The following is a 20,179-nucleotide window of genomic DNA, read 5'->3' on the forward strand; positions in this document are numbered from 1 at the left end:
GCGCCCAGTAAAGAGGATGCCAGTGCTGGTGCTGATGAACTGTATGCTTTGGATATTAGAGACTGAACATGCGCAAGAGCTGCCTAATTCGGTGAACCAGCATTTTCCAGACGATTGATGCAGGATCATGCCTGGGTAAAAGATCGTTTACAGTACAAGTCAAGCCAATGGATTTTAAAGCCATAAAGTGCGGAAGCTCATGGATACAGTTCAGATTCCACATTGCAAACAGCCTTTAAGGAAAAATAAAACACACTTGTTGCATTTTGGTGTGGTGTTAAAGAAAAATCTCCACAATTATCTGAAGAGGCTCTTAAAATACTTTTCCCTTGTCTAACTGCATCTCCTTGTGAGGCTGCATTTTATTTTTTTTGTACTTTTTGTAGAGACAGGGTTTTGCCATGTTGCCCAGGTTGTTCTCGAATTCCTGGACTCACAGAATCTGCCCCCCGGGCCTCCCAAAGTGCTGGGATTACAGGCATGAGCCACTTTGCCTGGCGAGGCTGCATTTTTGTCATATGCGTCGACCAAAACAACGTATCACAGCAGACCACAAGTGGAAGCAGATCTAGTTGTTTTCAATTAAGCCGGGCATTAGAGATTTGTAAAAATGTAAAACAATGTCCGTCTTCTCACTGAGGTTTTGTTGTTGTTCTTTGGAAGCTATAGTTATTTTTCATAAAACTTGTTTTGTATGTACTATGAATGTTGGTCCCCTTTCAAACTTGTGTTCAAAGTTGATCCCCAGTGTCACAGTATTAAGAGGTGGGTCTGTTAAGAGGTGATTGGGTCACAGGGGCTCAGCCCTCAGGAATGCGTTAGTGCATTTATAGACTAATGGGCTCTCCTGGTGGTGGGTTAGTGATCATGAGAGGGGTCTGTAATAAAAGCCAGTTTGGGTGTCTCTTGTATCCCCACCAGCAGGAAGGTACTCCCAGATGGGGCCCCTGGACCTTGGACTTCCCAGCCTCCTGAACTATAAGAAATACATTTCTTAGGCCGGGCACAGTGGCTCATGCCCGTAATCCCAGCAGTTTGGGAGGATGAGGCGGGTGTATTAGCTGAGGTCGGGAGTTCAAGACCAGCCTGACCAACATGGTGAAACCCTGTCTCTACTAAAAATAAAAAAAATTAATCTGGTGCAGTCACGTGCGCCTGTAATCCCAGCTACTCTGGAGGCTGAGGCAGGAGAATCACTTGAACCCGGGAGGTGGAGGTTGCAGTGAGCTGAGATCATGCCATTGCACTCCAGTCTGGGCTGCAGAGCGAGACTTTATCTCAAAAACAAAAAACAAAAAACATTTCTTTATGTAATAAATTACCAGTCTCAGATATTCAGTTACAGCAACAGAAAATGGACTAAGGCAGCTTGATACGTAATGTGTTGATTTGTATGATTTTTAAATGAATTAACAAATATTCAAACATTTTTTGTTCTAATTTCAAATATGGCAAATATTGATAGGTATAATTTATACAAGTACAAGCCCTTCGGGACCCTCAGTAGCTTTAGGATGGTGAAGGGGACCCTGAGGCCGGAAAGTCAGAACTACTGCCTTAGAGCCTACACGTTTCTTAAGATGTATCCCTAGAAATTATGCATGCTCAGGTGAAATTGTGCATGCTAATATGTTCAGGTTTGGAATTGGACCACTCACTCACAAATCTGAATTTTTCTCCCCTTTCCCCCGCAAGCACACGTTTGGAGGGCCGTCTTAAAGAAAAAGCCGTGTTGCCTGAATGATGCCAAGAATAAGTGGAAGCCGTCGGGAGACGTGTTCTTGCTTCTTTCTGATTTCCTGCTTATCTAGTATCTAATCGGTCATTTCCAGTCTTCTTTCCTGTTATTTCCCATCTCATTCTTGTACGTTCCACTTCAGACTGATTTAGGGCAAAAGAAGTAAGCTGAGACTTTTTCACATATCTCGGTTTAATAAAAATGGACTTCTTCGTGTCAGTTCATCCTGCCTTTCTCATTATTTCTTTGTTTCTAGACTTACATCCCAAGAGGATTTGACTAAATGGAATGATTAATTTCTTGGCAGTTTCCTCGTTTCTGGAGATTTAGCTTTTTACCAGGTACTGCTTAGTCTCGTCTTTAAATGGGAGTTCCTGTCCTAATTTTTATGGCTCTTCGGACTTGCCATTCCAACTCAGGTGGCCTGGGAGTCTCCACACGGAAGCCATCCGAGGAGAAGGGCGGTAGGACGAGCTGGGGACGGGCTGGGAGCTTGGTGGCTGTGGTCCCTCCTGTCACTTGACTGTCTCAGGCGGCTTCTCTTCCTGTCGCAGGCACTGTGACTGCTTAGGATTGCACCTCACTCGTGCATGTTCATGGGCGTTCCCCACTCAGTTCCTGAGTGCAGTGCAGGCCAGGCCCTGTGCTAACTTTTTGCCAGCAGGGAATATACTCAGTTCATATTTTTGTCATCCATAAAGTGAGGTAGGTCCCTTTAAGACATGTAAGGAGTATCTATGGCTGTGGAATGCATCTTTTTAGACTGGCCGCTCTGCATGGATCTGATGATGGTAGGTACTGTGATTCACACCACGTCAGAGCCCCGCTCTGGGAGGTGACACATCTGGGCTATATTGTTCCACTTCCTGTGGAAATAACTGCGTCCAAGTTAGATGCAGCCTTAGGGCTTTTCTGAAGGCTTGATAGAAGAAACAGCTCTATGAAGAACGTCTGCTCTAAAAGTACTGATGGGAACAAACCCGTTACGTTGTAAGACCCCCTAATGATGCCTGTGATTCAGCTTAGACAGCGGCGGCGGAGATCCTGGTGTTGAAGGAGGCCCCGGTGTTGAACACAGGGAGCCTTGCTTGACTTTCCTTGCCGCTGTTTTTCGTGTGATACTGATAATCTATAGCAGTTTATTTTTTAACTTTTACTGTTAAAGCCAAGTTTTATGCCCAGTTACAGTGGGTTTCCTTTTATTCCTCTTCTAATGGCTTTGCGGTTTTGTTTTATGGGTGTCCAATATTTTTGAAATAGTAATAGCAAAATTCAATACCTTTGCAGCTGTGTGTTTCACCGAATGACCAGCTGCCGTTAGCCTTTGCTGACAGTGGGTGGGCACTGTTAGATGTGTCAGTCACACTGATTCCACGTTCATGAACTGAGCAGTTAGATTTGTCACTTAATTATAGCACAGCCCGTACTGAAATCAGGACATGGGCACAACACACTTTGAAAACCTTAATCCTTGGTTTTTAAATAGAATTTCTGACATTCATCATTGTGCACTGGGGAATGACGTCGGTGGTGTGTTCTCACTGGACTCATCACAGATGTATTCACTGGGTATGGCGTGGGCCGGGCCCAGTGCCCGGCCGTGAACACAACCATGCTGATTCCTGCCCTCGTGAAGCTCACCTTCTAGCAGGAGACACTAAGTAAGAGAAACCTTTCAGATGTGTAGTAAGTCAGACAGTAGAGCAGGAAAGGCTGTTGTGCACATCAGTGTTGCTGAGGTGTCCAGGAGGCGTGCAGGGGCGACCAGCGCCGTGGTAGGGCCCCGAGCTGGGTGTGTCCCTGAGAAGCACGGTTCGGAGGCCCAAATGCAGGGTCCGAACGTGGCGGGGAGGAGAGCCCGAGGGGCTGCAGAGGGCCCGTGAGATGGGAAACCCTTGGAGGGCTTGGAGCAGATAAGGGACATAGCCTGGCATGTGTTTTTATGTGACGCCTTGAGCGCTCTTTATTGTGATCACAGCAGAGGTGCAGATGACAGTGAGATGGCCGTGTGTGAGCCAGGTCTGAGGGGCTGGCCTGGGTCTAGGTTGGGAGTGCCGGGCTGGGAAGACGAGGCCGGATCAGGGTGAGGGAGAGGAGAACCCAGGAGGACTGAAGTTTTGGCCTGAGCATCTGGGAAGTGGGTGTTGCTTTAAATTGAGGTGGAAAGTGTGGGAGAAACAGGTTGATTTGAGGTGGGTGCCAGGAGGTCAGTTTGGACGTGTTAGAATGGAGACGACCCCCTAGGGGAGACGCCTAGTAGGTGGTATGCTGTGTGGCCTGGAGTTCACGTGCGAGGTCTGAGCTGTATGCGCCATTGGCATGGAGATGTATCTGAAGCCACAGGCTGATGAGCCGCTGGGTCAGTGCTGACTGAGCAGAGGTCCCAGGGCCGTGCCCTGGGTATCCTCAAGTTAGGAAGTGGATGTGGGACCAGCAGAGAGAGTAGAGGAGTGGGGGCCAGGCAGGGAGGACAGCGTGGGGAGGAGCTAGAATGAGCCGCTCAGGCCTTGTGGTGGGGAGAGTATGGGCAGCATTTGGGCTGGAGCAGTTTTTGGGGGAGTAACTGAGTGACAACCCGAAGCGGGGGATCTTGAGGGGATGTGAGCCCCGAAAATGGAGACTGCAAGTACAGGTGGGGGGGCTTCTGAGGAATTTTATCTGAAAAGGAACAGAGAAATGGGGCTGCAGCTGGAGGGGCAGGAAGGAGGGCGGCAGGCAACATGGGGGAAGGGTGTGTGAGGGTGATGCTGAGGGACCGGGGGAGGGGTGCTGACTGGGTGCGGGGCACATGCCCGAGGAGCGTTCTTGGGAACTGAGAGGGAGGACAGCAGGATCACCCGCTGAGCCTGAGGCGCAGAGGGTCCAGGAGCAGGGAGAGTTGGCAGGGCTGGGCAGGGCTGGGCAAGCTGGGTGGGGCTCGTGGCATCAGGCACACCTGAGGTTGATTGGCTGTGGATTCTCTCCCTATCCCTGCCCGGATGTGTGGGTCCCCATCCCTTGGTGGCTGAGAGGTGGATTTAAGGCCGGGTTAAAGGTGGTTCTGTAAAGTTTATCAGGATTTGATGTTGTTGACCTTGTCTGTAGACACATCACTTTGTTTTAGAAACAGTTTCACAGGTAATAAATAAATAAGGCCTATGGAAAGCTCAGCAGTCCAGGAGGGTGGAGTGGACAGGAGAGTGAGGCTTGCGCGGTTGGAGCGTCCCTGCTCTGGGCAGCCTGAGGTTTGCTGTTCGTCATCCCCGACTGTCTTGTACGTGTTTGCACACATGGACAGATGACCACACGTGGTGGACACCATGTTTAGGAAGCAGAATTGGGATCATATCGTCTGCACTGCTTTGCAACTTTCCACTTGTGTGCCTTCCTGTCGCTGTCATATTCTGGAGGTCTTTCCATTTTGTTTCACGTGATTAAATCAGTCTCATCCATGTGAATAACTTTGTGGAGTCTGGCAGTCTGGGTGGGCCTGGATTCTTCACCACTCCTGTTCTACTGGACATTCACGGTGTTACTCTGGGCTGTAGGCCCTGCTTTTCCATATGTGCCCTGAGCCCTGCACCTTTTGGTGGACTTGGTAGGGTTCTGAATAGTCGTCACAGTAAGAGGCTTGCTTGAGCATTAGTCTCAGTCCAGCTGTTTTATTGGATTAAGACTGGACTATCCCCAGGACTTCTGAGAAATGGCAAATTTAATTTGCCAAAATAGCAACCACAGGCATTGCTGTGTTCCAGTTTTCTTGGGCTTGTTGCCCTAGTTTTTTCTATTGAAATCTTTACTGTTAGCAGAATTTTAAATGACTCTTGATCCTGGCAACAGAGGCGTTCTGAGTAAACAACTTGACTAGTGTGTGGTGTCCTCATTTGGAAGAGGTTAGGATTCAGGATTTTATGGTGAATGCAGAGTATTTTCTGAAGCTACTTGCAGAGCTTTTAGAAACTAGGAAAAAGCTTGAATTGGACATTTAAAGCTATTTCCACCAACCCCTTAAGGGAGGCAGGAATTTAACCTGGACTCTGGGGACCCAGGGCCAAACGTTTGTGGAAGTGCCTCAGGGCATATCCTTGGGTTTAGTCTGGCTGCATGTGGTGGGCTCCAGAATAGCCTGTTTTGAACCAGGTGGTTGGTTATTTTCCTTTGCTTTGAGGAAGTCCGAGGCAGACAGCCTGGGCCTGTGTGGCAGCTTCCTGGATGGGCGGGGCCTGGGCTCCTTCCTTCCAGGGCTTTGCTCCTCGGTGCCAGCTCCTGCTGCCTCTTTCCATGCCTGCACCAGTGGGAGGAGGAGCAAGGAAGAAGGGACGAGGCCAGAGGCCAGGGCCCCTGAAGGAGGTTTCCCCGGGGGCTTCCGTGTGCCACTTCCAGGCTTGTGTCACAGCCTGCTGCGGGACAGGCTGGCAAGGGAAGTCCGTGTCTGATGCCCCGCACACCTAGATGTCAAGGGCTCTTCCATGAGCTCTGGGGAGAGCAGTTACTGGCACCGGCAGCCAGGAGTCTCTGGGATCAGGGGAGCCTGTGCAACTTTGCAAAGTCTTGTCTGTCTGTACTTTTTCCTGGAAAAGGTTCTTTTATTTATTTATTTTTGTATTTTAAGTAGAGATGGGGTTTCACTATGTTAGCCAGGCTGCTCTCCAATTCTGACCTCAGGTGATCCGCCCACCTCCTCCTCCCAAAGTGCTGGGATTACAGATGTGAGCCACTGCACTCGGCTGGCAAATAATAATATAATTGTACATTTTATTTTATTTTATTTTAATTTTATTGTTTTTTGGTTTTTGTTTTGGTGTTTTTGAGACGGATCTCGCTCTGTTGCTGAGGCTGGAGTGCAGGGGCACGATCTCAGCTCACTGCAACCTCTGCCTCCTGGGTTCAAGTGATTCTCCTGCCTTGGCCTCCTGAGTAGCTGGGATTACAGGAGTGCACCATCACACCCAGCTAATTTTTGTATTTTTAGTAGAGACGGGATTTCACCATGTTGGTCAGGCTGGTCTTGAACTCTTGACCTCATGATCTGCCTGCCTCAGTCCCCCAAAGTGCTGGGATTACAGGTGTGAGCCACAGCGCCTGGCCTTTTTTTTTTTTTTTTTTTTTTTTTTTGTATTTTTAGTAGAGATAGGTTCACCATGTTGGCCAGGCTAGTCTCGAACTCCGACCTCAGGTGATCTGCCTACCTTGGCCTCCCAGAGTGCTGGGATTATAGGCGTGAGTCACCGCACCTGGCCTGAAAAGGTTCTGTAGTGTTTTTGTTTTTTTTTTTTTTTTTTTTTTTTTTAAGGTTCTGAAAGCAATCTGTGACCCCAAAATGTTTTAAATGCACCAATGCCAAGGTTGGTTGGGTGGTTTTTGACTGAGGACTACTGGTTTCATTAAGAAGTTTAGTTGGCAGGGTGCGGTGGCTCATCCCTATAATCCCAGCACTTTGGGAGGCCGAGGCGGGCGACTCACCTGAGGCTGGGAGTTCGAGACCAGCCTGATCAACGTGGTGAAACCCCGTCTCTACTAAAAATACAAAATTAGCCAGGCGTGGTGGCATGTGCCTGTAGTCCCAGCTACTCAGGAGACTGAGGCAGGAGAATTGCTTGAACCCAGGAGGCGGAGGTTGCGGTGAGCCGAGATCTTGCCATTGCACTCCAGCCTGGGCAACAAGAGTGAAACTCTGTCTCAAAAACAAAAAAAAGGTTTTATCCCTTTAATAATCTTTGCTTCTGGTTCTTAATTTGGAAAAAAGGCGGCTGTATTGGTGACATGTAGCTTTGATCTTCAAGCTGACTATCAGTGACTCTGAGCTGAAAGGTCCTCTTCAGAGGACCCAGGTGTAGCGTCACCACGTAAATTTCACGCTAGTTGCACCTGCCAGGGCACCTCAGTCAGGCCGTGTGGCTTCTGCTTCCCTGGAGCAGCTCCGAAGGCTGAGCACGACCCCAGTGTTGATTCTAGCACCAGTGTTTGAAGAACGTGAGCGTGCGTAGGTGGAGTTGGAATGGACCCTACCCCCACAGCTTAGATCTGCATATTTTCCTGTCCGATCCTTTTTTAGAAGTATACTTCTTTTTCTTTTTGAAAAGGTGATAAATGTACATGATAAAAATGGAAACATTATTAAAGGATGAAAAGTGAAAAATAATTTCCTTTTCACCCATGTCCCAGGCTGTTGTCGGTCTTGTATATCTTAACCCAGAAATATTCTGTGCATATCTAACATACTTCTTAAAAATAAAGCATGTTGTCTGCACTGCCCTCATCCACACTGCCCTGCCCCGTTGATATTCACGGGATCCTGCACCTTGGGAGCTGCTTCTCAGGGGCTCTTGTTGACTCCTGAAGATGTACGTGGTATATTCATCCTTAGCTGTGCAATGCTGACATCCATTCTTTTGCTGCTAAAAACAATGCCTTGTTTTGTTATGGGTTTTTTTTTTTTTTTTTTCGTATGTAGGTCTTTGCACGAATGTATGTGCTGGCTGAATGCTGTGTGGGGCATGACCAGGTTAAGGGCAGTGGCCATTTAGTGTTTTGATAGCTATTGCCCTTCAAAGAGGTTGTACCCATTTACACCCCCAGCAAAAGTGCAACAGCCATGTTTTCTGATATCTTCTGGCTAAGTGTATCATACTTTGTGATTTTTGCCAGTCTGATTGGTGAAAAATGGTGTCTTATTTAAATTTTTTTAAAAAAATTACACAACAGATTGACTATCTTTTTTTTTCTTTTTTTTTTGAGACGGAGTCTCACGCTGTCACCCAGTCTGGAGTGCAGTGGTGTGATATCAACTCACTGCAACCGCCGCCTCCACAGTTCAAGCAGTTCTCCTGCCTCAGCCTCCCGAGTAGCTAGGACTACAAGTGCGCACTGCCACTCGCGTCTAATTTTTTGTATCTTTAGTAGAGATGGGGTTTCACCATGTTGGCCAGGCTGGTCTCGAACTCCTGACCTCATGATCTGCCCACCTTGGCCTCCCACAGTGCTGGATTACAGGCATGAGCCACCATGCCCAGCCTGACTATCTTTACATAACTTCTTTTTCTGGAATTTCATTTTCATTTCCTTATGCTCATTTTTGATTAGGTTGATTTTTTTTTTTTTTTTTTGACAGAGTCTTGCTCTGTCGCCCAGGCTGGAGTGCAGTGGTGCGATCTCGGCTCACTGCAACCTCTGCCTCCTAGGTTTAAGCAATTCTCCTTTCTCAGCCTCCCTAGTAGCTGGGATTACAGGTTTGTGCCACCACGCCCTGCTAATTTTTGTGTTTTTAGTAGAGACAGGGTTTCACCATGTTGGCCAGGCTGGTCTTGAACTCCTGACCTCAGGTGATCCACCTGCCTTGACCTCCCAAAGTGCTGGGATGACAGATGTGAGCCACTATGCCTGGCCGAGTTTCCTAGTTTTGATTTTGATTTTCCTATTTGCATTTCTGTGATGTAGTTTAGCATGTTCTTCTGGCCTCTGTATTTCCTGTCACTTAGGAAGTGTTAGGATTCTAGAAGCTTAATTAGATTGAGCATTTTTGTTTGTTTGTTTGGTAGGGGAACCTCCCACATAGATGGTGTTGAATTCTTCATTAATGAGGCAGGGTAGTGTGTGTTTTTCTGTTTCTGATGGTAACAGCCGCCTCTGTTACCTAGATTCTTGATTTATCAGGGATTGCAAAATGATGATTGTTCTTTTGTTGGAATCCTTTCATACAGAGAAACATTCTGTTGCTTATGATTTGGTTTTTCAGTGATATGATTTGTATAGAAAGGCAGAATAAATGCTTGATTTTTTTTATTACCATTAAAAAATTAAAGGCTTAATAATATTATGAGCTCATGAATTTAAAAATATTTCCCTTTCAGCCCAGTGAAGTTGTTACCGTTGTTGATAGTCTGCTTTTCCTTGTTCACAAGGGCATCAGGGATGATAGAATTGCACACAAGGCAAGGCGTTCTCAGAAAGAACTCTGCTGGCCGGGCACGGTGGCTCACGCCTGTCATCCCAGCACTTTGGGAGGCCGAGGTGGGCGGATCACCTGAGGTTGGGAGTTTGAGACCACCCTGGCCACATAGTGCAACCCCGTCTCTACTAAAATACAAAAAGTAGCCAGGTGTGCTGTTGGGCACCTATAATCACAGCTATTCAGGAGGCTGAGGCTGGAGAATCGCTTGAACCTGGGAGGTGGAGGTTTCCGTGAGCTGAGATCCTGCCCCTGCACTCCAGCCTGGGCAACAGAGTGAGACTCTTATCTAAAAAAAAAAAAAAAAAAGAAAGAACTCTACCACTTCCTATGGCCACTGAATGAACATTGTAACATTGGTTTTTGTTAGTTTTTGAAAGTTGTTACATTTGTTTTTTATATGTACTCCCAGTTCCTCCCAGTTTCAAGCAGTTACCTTGTATCTGCATTTAGCACATAGCCTTGCATACTGCTCCTTCATCTCCTGTGTCTCAGTTCCGTCTGGAGATAGGGCGCTCCGCTAGCCGCTAGCTGCTCTTCCTGATGCCTCTGCAGTGGTTTGGTTTTCCGAAGCTTGTTTGTTGCTAGTGCCTTCAAGAGGGGATTTTGGGAATATTGTCCTCTGAGGACTGGATGCTGCCTTTATACTTTTTTTATACTTTATACTTTAAAGTAATTTTGTCTGGATATAAAATTTTTGGCTCACATTTCTTTCCTTGTGTGTCTTAAATATGCTAATCCTTTTTTCTGTTGGAGTTTGATAATCTAATTTTCTTTCCATTATAAGTCACCTAATCTTTTGCTTGGATGGCTAAAGGAATTTTTCTTTAAATAATGTTTTTGTTGGGCTGGATCTTGGTGTTGGTGGTTCTGTTTTTGTTTTTTTCCCCTAGGTTGTGGCGTATCCTTTTTTTTTTTTTTTTTTTTTTTTTGAGACGGAGTCTCGCTCTGTCATCCAGGCTGGAGTGCAGTGGCGTGATCTCTGCTCACTGCAAGCTCCGCCTCCCGGGTTTACGCCATTCTTCTGGCTCAGCCTCCCGAGTAGCTGGGACTACAGGCGCCCGCCACCTCGCCCGGCTAGTTTTTCGTATTTTTTAGTAGAGACGGGGGTTTCACCATGTTAGCCAGGATGGTCTTGATCTCCTGACCTCGGGATCCGTCCGTCTCGGCCTCCCAAAGTGCTGGGATTACAGGCTTGAGCCACCGTGCCCGGCCGGTGTATCCTTTTAATGCGTAGTTTCAAGTGCCCCCCCTCCTGTTTTCTGGAGAGTTTTCTTGAATTACAGTTTCTAGTATTCCATTTCACTGCTTTAGTTTTCACCTGTTTTCGAGACAGGGTCTCGGTCTGTTGTCCAGGGTGGAGTCAGCCTTGCCCTCCCAGACTCAAGTGACTTTCCCGCCTCAGCCTCCTGAGTAGCTGGGACCACAGGCACGTGCCACTGTACCTAGTTAATTTTAAAAATATGTTGTAGAGGCGGGGCCTCAGTACATGTCCAGGCTGATCTTGAATTACTGACCTCAAATAATCCTCCTGCCTCAGCCTCCCGAAGCATTGGGATGACAGGCGTGAGCCGCCGCGCCTGGCCACCTTTCATCTTTAGCATCTCCTGTTATACATATGTTGGGTCTTCTTTTCCTGTCTTATGTGCTACTTTTTCTTGAGCTTTTTTCATATCTTTCATTTCTTTTTTATTCTTGAAAATTTTGTCATTTTGTTTTTCTTAAGGCACCATTGTGTTTATTTGTTTTAAGGTTCTTGTAGTTTAGGCTTCGTTTCTGAAGTTATTTTTTCTTTTGTTTCTAATATATTCTGAGTTCTAGTACCTTGCTTCTGAGTTTTTCTAATGCTGGTTTCTGGTTAATGGTATGTTATATGTTTAATGTATTTCAGTTTCTTTTGAATTATCAGGATTTTTTTTTTGTTTTTAGTTTTCATCTTTTTGGGGGACATATGTTTCTAGAATGTTTTCATTGTTTGCAGTGATGTTATTTTGCTTCTTATTCTTTTAAGAAATATGTTGCCGGGCGCGGTGGCTCAAGCCTGTAATCCCAGCACTTTGGGAGGCCGAGACGGGCGGATCACAAGGTCAGGAGATCGAGACCATCCTGGCTAACACGGTGAAACCCCGTCTCTACTAAAAAATACAAAAAACTAGCCGGGCGAGGTGGCGGGCACCTGTAGTCCCAGCTACTCGGGAGGCTGAGGCAGGAGAATGGCGTAAACCCGGGAGGCGGAGCTTGCAGTGAGCCGAGATCCTGCCACTGCACTCCAGCCCGGGCTACAGAGCGAGACTCCGTCTCAAAAAAAAAAAAAAGAAAAGAAATATGTTATTTTTGCATGATATTTGGCCTCAGTACTTTCTGTTGCTCATTTTTATATGACTTTTTCTTTTCTGAATGCTGAGAAGGGAGGCTTGGTTTAGAATCGTTTCTCTAATTTCAGTGTTTTGGGGTTCTTTCCTGTGTTTTTTGAAAGTTTTAAAAATGCAGCAACTTATTTTCTTAGCTCTCTAGGCTCCATTCTCCCCTCCCACCTTTCATTAGCTTTCATGTTCCTTGGTCTCTAGTTTCCATGCCCTGCACATTTTGTGTTCAATTCCAGGCTGTTTCTTTTCAATGTGTTTGGCCTAAAAGGGAGCTTTGGATAATGAGTTTTGAGAGGGCTTGGGGTCCAGAACACTTGGGCCTCTGGGTCAGCCCTGCAGGCCTCTGTGTGGGTCTCCTGGTGGATCCGGCAGCTGCTGCTCTCAGCCCGGCTCCTGCTTCCCTCTGCTTCCTCCGTCCTACGCCCGTGTGCCATGCTGACCTTGTGGCTTCCAATGTCCCCATCTGCTTGTGTTTGGGGTTCTTGAGGAATATCCTGTAACCTCGTTCTGTTGGCGGTGTTGACCTGGATTTTGGTTTTGCTATCCTTGGAGCTGTGTGTGTCTGTATGGGAGGATTTAGGGAGATTAAACATCTGTCTCATTCTGTCTTTCTCGGCTGGACTTTTTAGAGGTTAGCGCTGCTCCCTCTCTGAGGCTTTGTGTCTCCCCCTCCAGTTATTTGTCATCAGCTCTTTTTTTTGTTAAGGACAATTAATTTATGTTTCCTCAGTTCATCTAATCTTGTGTAAAGTTATAAGGAGGGAATAAAAATACCTTTGTTATTTTATAGATCTCGTATTTGATCACACATTTATGAAAAATATTGCCTTTACTAATAAAGGAAGATTTAAGACAGCACTTGGCTCCTTCTTCCACGAATTGTTATCCCCAAGAAATTCTAGAGCTGAGGCGAGGTGCAGTGACTCACACCTGTAATCCCAGCACCTTGGGAGGCCAAGGCAGGCGGATCACCTGAGCTCGGGAGTTCAAGACTAGCCTGACCAACATGGAGAACCCCTGTCTCTACTAAAAATACAAAGTTAGCTGGGTGTGGTGGCGTGTTCCTGTAATCACAGCTACTGAGGAAGCTGAGGCAGGCAAATCACTTGAACCCAGGAGGTGGAGGTTGTGGTAAGCCGAGATCGTGCCATTGCACTCCAGCCTGGGCAACAAGAACAAAACTCCATCTCAAAAAAAAAAAAGAAAAGAAAAGAAAAGAAAAAAGAAATTCTAGAGCTGTTGCCATTTAAGCTATAAAATTTAAACCTAGACAAAGGAGAGGAGGAACTGCATTTTTCATTGGATTTAAGAACACGAGTGAGGCCTGCTTTTGTAATTTCATTCCTGTTGGGACTCATACATTAACAGAAGTTGTGGCCAGGCGCGGTGGCTCACGCCTATAATCCCAGCACTTTGGGAGGCCGAGATGGGCGGATCACGAGTTCGGGAGATCGAGACCATCCTGGCTAACATGGTGAAACCCCGCTCTACTGAAAATACAAAACTTAGCTGGGCGCGGTGGCGGGCGCCTGTAGTCCCGGCTACTCGGGAGGCTGAGGCAGAAGAATGGTGTGAACCTGGGAGGCGGAGCTTGCAGTGAGCAGAGATCGGGCCACTGCACTCCAGCCTGGGTGACAGAGTGAGACTCCGTCTCAAAAAAAAAAAAAAACCAGAAGTTGTGAATAGACTCAAGAGTTGAAACCATGTGACCTGAAAACCCCACTTTTCCTTCTGCGATGGGGGTTGTGGTTAGGGACAGTGAACGGACTCTTCCTGATGAAACGAGCTGTGCTGTACAGAGCTGGGCACAGGGTTTCTGCCCTTAAGAAGTGTATAGTGTAGTTCAGGGAAAACAGTTTACTTTATACCATTTATTTGTCAATAATTAAAATATAAAGCATAATCTGATAAAAAAATATTATGGTCACATTCATTCCTCATTTCAGTGACATCCTATTTTGCAGTCCTATATTTGGATCTGTGTGTCCATAGACCGTAGTTTGAATGATGCAGCCTCATTTTTACTTTGGAAAATAAGTTCTCTTGAGGCCTAATCAGAGTGTCACAGGAGCTGGCGGAAAGCCCCTGACTGTTTCAGACACTGTGCCAGGCTCGGGGATAGCCCCATCCTGGACAGCACAGTTGTGGACAGGACAGATGGTTCCCCCTTGGTCATGGTGGCACGATGCTACTCGGGTTCAGGACAGAACCTGAGAGCAGAAAGAAAGCAGAACAGAGGTGCTGCCACTCCGCCGGGCCTGTGGGGTAGCAGAACGGAGTATGGGTTATAGTCTAGATGGAAGCGTGCAGTTGGGAGAGATTTGGGAGGAGAGATGACGTATCACCATGGAGACCAGTGGGGTCAGTTGGGAGAGATTTGGGAGGAGAGATGGTATATCACCATGGAGACCAGTGGTGTGGTGTGGGTGGGATGCTGCTTTCTGGGGTGTGGTGAGTGTAGCAGGGCTGAGGCCCCACGGGAGCAGGAAGTGACAGGACGTTTGCTGTAGGCAGTCAGGCCCCACTGGAGACTTGAGCTGAGGGAGAGGATGTTTCCAAGCCAGTGTTGGGAAGGTGGCTTTGGAAGGGCATGAGGAATGCAGTGGAAATAGAGACGCCCTGGGTGACTTGTCCAGTGGTTAAGGAATGAGGCAGCGGGTGGCGTTTTCAACTATTTGTTAATTTTCAAAGAAACTTACCTTTTGGTGGTTTGAGGCAAGAAGAACCCTGCATGTAAAAATCCACAGACATTCTCGGCCTCTTGCATACATGTGCACGGCTCGTGGTTTTCATCATTTCACATGTGGCGATGGTTAATGTCCTCTCCTCCTCCTTTGCTTCTGTTTGGTAGGTGACCAAAAGCCAGCCCCTCTTCGAGTGGAACTCTTGCGTGTTGACCGGCCACTCTCCTGTGCTCTGGATGATGTCTGAACACGACCTGGCGGATGTGGTTCAGATTGCAGTGGAAGACCTGAGCCCTGACCACCCAGGTACAGAGCTGTGGGACAGTAGGTGAAATATTATTCTCATTACTCTTGAAAAACCAAAAGCTGCTGCAGTTATTTTCTTTTCTTTAAGCAGAAGTGAAAGTAATGCATGCTGTATATGAAAAAGTTTGAATCCTAGAGATGTGAACATTGTCGGCCCCTCCCTTCCCTCGCCCCTGCAGCCTCAGCCCCATGTTCCTTCTGGAGGGGGCCCCTGTCACACTTTGTCTCGAGGGCTGTCTCTGCTCCTGCTGCTCGGGTGTGTGTGTGTGTTCTACACCCTCTCCCCTGCCCCATCCCTGTGTGTGGCGTCGTGGATCCTTACCATGTTGTGTGTGTAATCCCCTGTGTGTGGCGTCGTGGATCCTTACCATGTTGTGTGTGTAATCCCCTGTGTGTGGCGTCGTGGATCCTTACCATGTTGTGTGTGTAATCCCCTGTGTGTGGCGTCGTGGATCCTTACCATGTTGTGTGTGTAATCCCCTGTGTGTGGCGTCGTGGATCCTTACCATGATATATGTGTAATCCCCTGTGTGTGGCGTCATGGATCCTTACCATGATATATGTGTAATCCCCTGTGTGTGGCGTCGTGGATCCTTACCATGTTGTGTGTGAAAAGTCAGCTCTGTTAGCAACTCCGCAGAATTCATTCACAGGTGCCCCCTCCACAGTTGACTTTTTCCTTCAGGGGCTCCTGGCATAGTCTGTCTGATTTTTCCTTTATACACAACCCTATAGGGAAGATCCTTGCATATGTATCTTGGCAAATAGAGAAGTTCCCAGAAGGAAAATTGCTATGTGTGTTTAAAATTTTGTTAAGACACTGAGAGGTTCTCTAGAAATGTTTTACTAATTCTTCCACTCACAGTGCTTGAGAACACGTTTTTTTCTACACCTTTGCTAAGGCTGGTAATTTTAAAAAATGATGTTAAAGGCACATGTCTACTTTGAAATAATAAACTTGTTTAAAGGAGACCCTTGAGAAATGAAACCTTAAATTTCAGGAACTTCACCTCTTCATCTGTGAAAACACTTTGTCCACACTTACTGTTTTAAAGAGATTTCTTCTTCGTCGTCGTCTTCTTTTTTTTTTCTGTAAAGTGGCATGTGTTTTATTGTTCTGTTAAGTTTGAAGTGACAAGCCCACCACAGCTAAGTCACTGAATGTTTCGGTTGCCTGGTTATTCTTTCAGGAATGTTCGAATTGAAAGGCTGACAATTTATTCCTCCAGAAGAGAGAATTTTCAGAACTCTCATAAGGAAGTCTGATGTCCATTCCTATGATCTGTTTGCTCTGTTAGTCGAGAAAACTACATGTGGAGACTAGTTGTAGTCTGGAAGGGGAGGGCAATAGAAATAGTTTTGGGGTGAGGTGAGCAGTCCCAGGGGAACATGAAGGCAGCATTTCAGGAGTGCTGTTGGTTAGTTTTCCACACGATCACTGCACATTATTTTACAAATCCCTGTTTCTAGTTTAGAAGGCAAATGACAGTTTCTTTAGAAAACATACACTGTAATCTTGTAAAAGAAAACTGTTCCAGTTACATCATTTCCAGTGATTTCAGAACCATTAAAGTTCTGACAGCCTACTTCCCCAATAAATCTCTCTTTATAGACCGTGGCCCAAAAAAAGCTTAGAGAAATAATTTCGAATCTTGATTTTGTTCCATCTCTGTTCCTTAAATGCCTGAGAACTATGATTTCTTGAGTATTTGTTAAAAGCCTACTGTGCGCAGAGCTCCTTGGCCTGCCCAGTACAAAGCCTGCAGTCTGGACCCAGGAGAAGGTGTGCACAGCTGCAGGTACCTTGGTGTGTCACGCATGTTTGCATTCATTGTGGGTTTAAAGTACTTTCCTCATCTCAAAAGTATACATCTAATAAAGTTTAACAGGATAGTCAAGAAAGTAGAAGAAATAAAAATTTTCTACAATCCTACTGGTTGTAGCAGCTTTTAAATTGTTGATGTGTATGTCTTTCCAATTTCTCCTTATTTTTATTTAAAAGAAAGACTTCTAGGATCATCTGACTTGATGTGTACCGACCATGGCTTGTGCTAACTCTACCTGTCTGAATGCAAAAATTGTGACTTGCATAAGGCCTGTCATTGCAGTTGATTGATTGTGATGTCTTTATTTATTTATTTGTTTATTTAAGACAGAGTTTTGCTCTGTCGCCAGGCTGGAGTACAGTGGCATGATCTTGACTCACTGCAACCTCTGTCTCCTGGATTCAAGCGATTCTCCTGCCTCAGCCTCCCGAGTAGCTGGGATTACAGGCGCCTGCCACCATGACCGGCTAATTTTTCTATTTTCAGTAGAGACAGGGGTTTCACCATGTTGGCCAGGCTGGTCTCGAACTCCTGACCTCAGGTGATCTACTCACCTCGGCCTCCCAAAGTGCTGGGATTATAGGCGTGAGCCACTGCACCCAGCTTGATGGTGATATTTTAAAAATGAACAAGGAGTTATTTTAATTCTAAAAGTAATGCATACAAAATTATAAAAAGCAACACATACAAAAAGCAGCAAAGTACAAAGAAGAAAATAAATGTCACTTGCTGTTCCATTACCTGTGGAGTCATTACTGGAGTTACTGCATGCCTGTCTGCTGCCCTTATGACGAAACTAGCTCTGTGACCCCAGAGAAGTCCCGTAACCTTTCTGGACTTGTTTTCTTCTCAACAAACTAAAAAGTTAGAGTAATAAGTGCGAGGGTCTCTCTCTGTTCTTCCAGGCCTGGTGTGATGACCAGTTTCCAGTGAGAGTAAAGAGCCTTTGACTGAGGTCCTGGGAACCTTTGACTAACCACAGGCACTTGCGGGCATGGAGTTTGAAAAGTTTCGTTACGTGAGAATTCATCTGCAAAGGCTTAGGTGGTGATGATTGATGCGCTCCCTGCCTCTGAGGAGTCATGAGGCCGAAGGCAGGGCCATGTGCTGCTTGTGAGCCGACAGTAGTCCTTGGCTTTGGATAATTTCCCACTGGGTAGATCAGATTTGACTGCTTTTGCCTAGGACCTGTGAGAGGTTCCTGTTAGAACTGTGGGACAATTCTGCATCTTTAAGTTTCAGAGTTTTGAGCGGAATCATCTAGTGGGTACAGGCTTAAAGGCACGGACCTTCTTTTTTGTTTTCCTGTTAAGATCTTCTTCGGAATGTCAATCTATATAATTCCGCGGGGAGTTGCTTTGGTGGAGGTGGAGGCAGGGACCAGAGAGGCCTGTGCACTTGGCTTTCCTCTAGCACCTGGAGAATCTGAATGCCAGCCAGGAGTGCTTCACCCACATCTGTGGGCAGCCTTGCGTGTAAGGTGCTGGGAGGGTTGTCTGCTCTGGGGTGGGTGCTGTCACCTCGTTGGTGTCACAGTATAAAAGTATAAACAGGGCCGGGCGCGGTGGCTCAAGCCTGTAATCCCAGCACTTTGGGAGGCCGAGACGGGTGGATCACGAGGTCAGGAGATCGAGACCATCCTGGCTAACATGGTGAAACCCCGTCTCTACTAAAAAAATACAAAAAAAAACTAGCCGGGCGTGGTGGCGGGCGCCTGTAGTCCCAGCTACTCGGAGGCTGAGGCAGGAGAATGGCGTGAACCTGGGAGGCGGAGCTTGCAGTGAGCCGAGATCGCGCCACTGCACTCCAGCCTGGGTGACACAGCGCGAGACTCCGTCTCAAAAAAAAAAAAGTATAAACAGGTGTGAGCTGAGGCTCTTCCAGGAATGGCTTCCCGAACAAGGTGGCATTTGAGTGGGGCTGGACAGAAGGTGGTTAGATTTCCCTGGTGGAGACGGCTGGAGGGTTGGTAGTATGGGAAGGGCTGGGGCACAGTCCACACCCGCAGAGTGGGGCGGGTGTCATCTGGCCACAGTGAGGTCATCCTGCTTGGCTGTGACGTGGGTGCCTTGAAAGCAGATGGTGTGCCAAAGGTGTGCATGTGCTCAAGGGTATTCCCAGTGGCCTCATTCAGATTTCTGATTTTTTTCTACCAGGAGCGTTACAGTAAGCATGCTCATATGTATGCATGTATATAGCATCTATTCGTATATACTGGCATTCATTTTTGTAGATAGTCACGCACTGGTATTACTGTTAAAAACTTAAAGCTATTAATATTATAACCTGGATAGTTCCAGCTACTCAGGGGCTGAGGTGGAGGGTCCCTTGAGTACAGGAGTTTGAGTCCAGCCTGGGTGACATAGCAAGACCTCATCTCTAAAAAACAAAAACAAATAAAACACACAAAAAAGAAAGATTAATATGAACGCAGAGTCCATGTTTGTTGCTCAGTGAAGAGGAAGGCTGCAGACAAACCTGTTGATGCGGTAGATGGTCTCGCACCTCCCACATGTGTGCTGTTTCTTTATCTTGATGTGTGAGCGTGTAGAATAGAGCACGGTAGGAACTCACTGGACAGTTCACACTGTCATTTCAGGCAAGGAAATGAGAAGAAAAAAACACTCATGGCACAATCTACAATCTTTAGCAAGAACTGTTGACCTTTTAAACTTCTGTCTATAACTGCAAATATGTACATTTTAAAAAATTGACTAGGTGAAAGGAAAAGAGAGGACTAGAAGGGTGACAGACAGATAGACATGTGGTTTGCAGAGATGAGGCAGTTGTGGCCGATTTTGGTCTTTGATTTTTTTTTTTTTTTTTTTTTGAGACGGAGTCTCGCTTTGTCGCCCAGGCTGGAGTGCAGTGGCCGGATCTCAGCTCACTGCAAGCTCCGCCTCCCGGGTTTACGCCATTCTCCTGCCTCAGCCTCCCGAGTAGCTGGGACTACAGGCGCCCACCACCTCGCCCGGCTAGTTTTTTGTATTTTCAGTAGAGACGGGGTTTCACCATATTAGCCAGGATGGTCTCGAACTCCTGACCTCGTGATCCGCCCGTCTCGGCCTCCCAAAGTGCTGGGATTACAGGCTTGAGCCACCGCGCCCGGCCTGGTCTTTGATTTTGAGGTTATCTTTGACTTTGTTTTTGTAGTCAATTTTAGACAAAAGGAAGGAGGTTGGGACCGGACTGTGGCCGCCCTGAGCTGGGGCCGAGTTGCTTATCCTGTGGGAAGCCGTGGCGATCAGCTGAGGCTGGCTGTGTGATGGGGGCAGCTGGTCTCAGCTGTGCTGGGAGGGTTGGGGTTCTGTCACTTAGTGTGTTCAGGTTGA

General features: G+C 46.8%; 1 protein-coding gene across 48 annotated transcripts in view; it reads left to right on the plus strand.

The window, feature by feature from the left end:
• BANP (BTG3 associated nuclear protein) overlaps window positions 1-20,179 on the plus strand; it is a 128,165-nt gene that overhangs the window by 9,353 nt on the left and 98,633 nt on the right. For 20 of the 48 annotated variants that reach the window (XR_012428676.1, XR_012428677.1, XR_012428678.1 and 17 more), the window contains one exon: window positions 14,883-15,039. Coding sequence is in view for 35 of the 48 variants with exons in the window: in XM_065536786.1 (XP_065392858.1) it covers window positions 14,883-15,039 (157 nt within the window). In the remaining 13 variants the exon portion in view is untranslated. Of the gene's footprint in view, window positions 1-1,695; window positions 1,901-1,994; window positions 2,080-14,547; window positions 14,606-14,882; window positions 15,040-18,160; window positions 18,323-20,179 lie in introns of those variants that run through there. The other 28 variants (XR_012428679.1, XR_012428680.1, XM_065536788.1 and 25 more) reach the window with 5 other exon arrangements.

Source organism: Macaca fascicularis, chromosome 20, assembly GCF_037993035.2.
Source record: "Macaca fascicularis isolate 582-1 chromosome 20, T2T-MFA8v1.1".
NCBI lineage: Eukaryota > Metazoa > Chordata > Mammalia > Primates > Cercopithecidae > Macaca > Macaca fascicularis.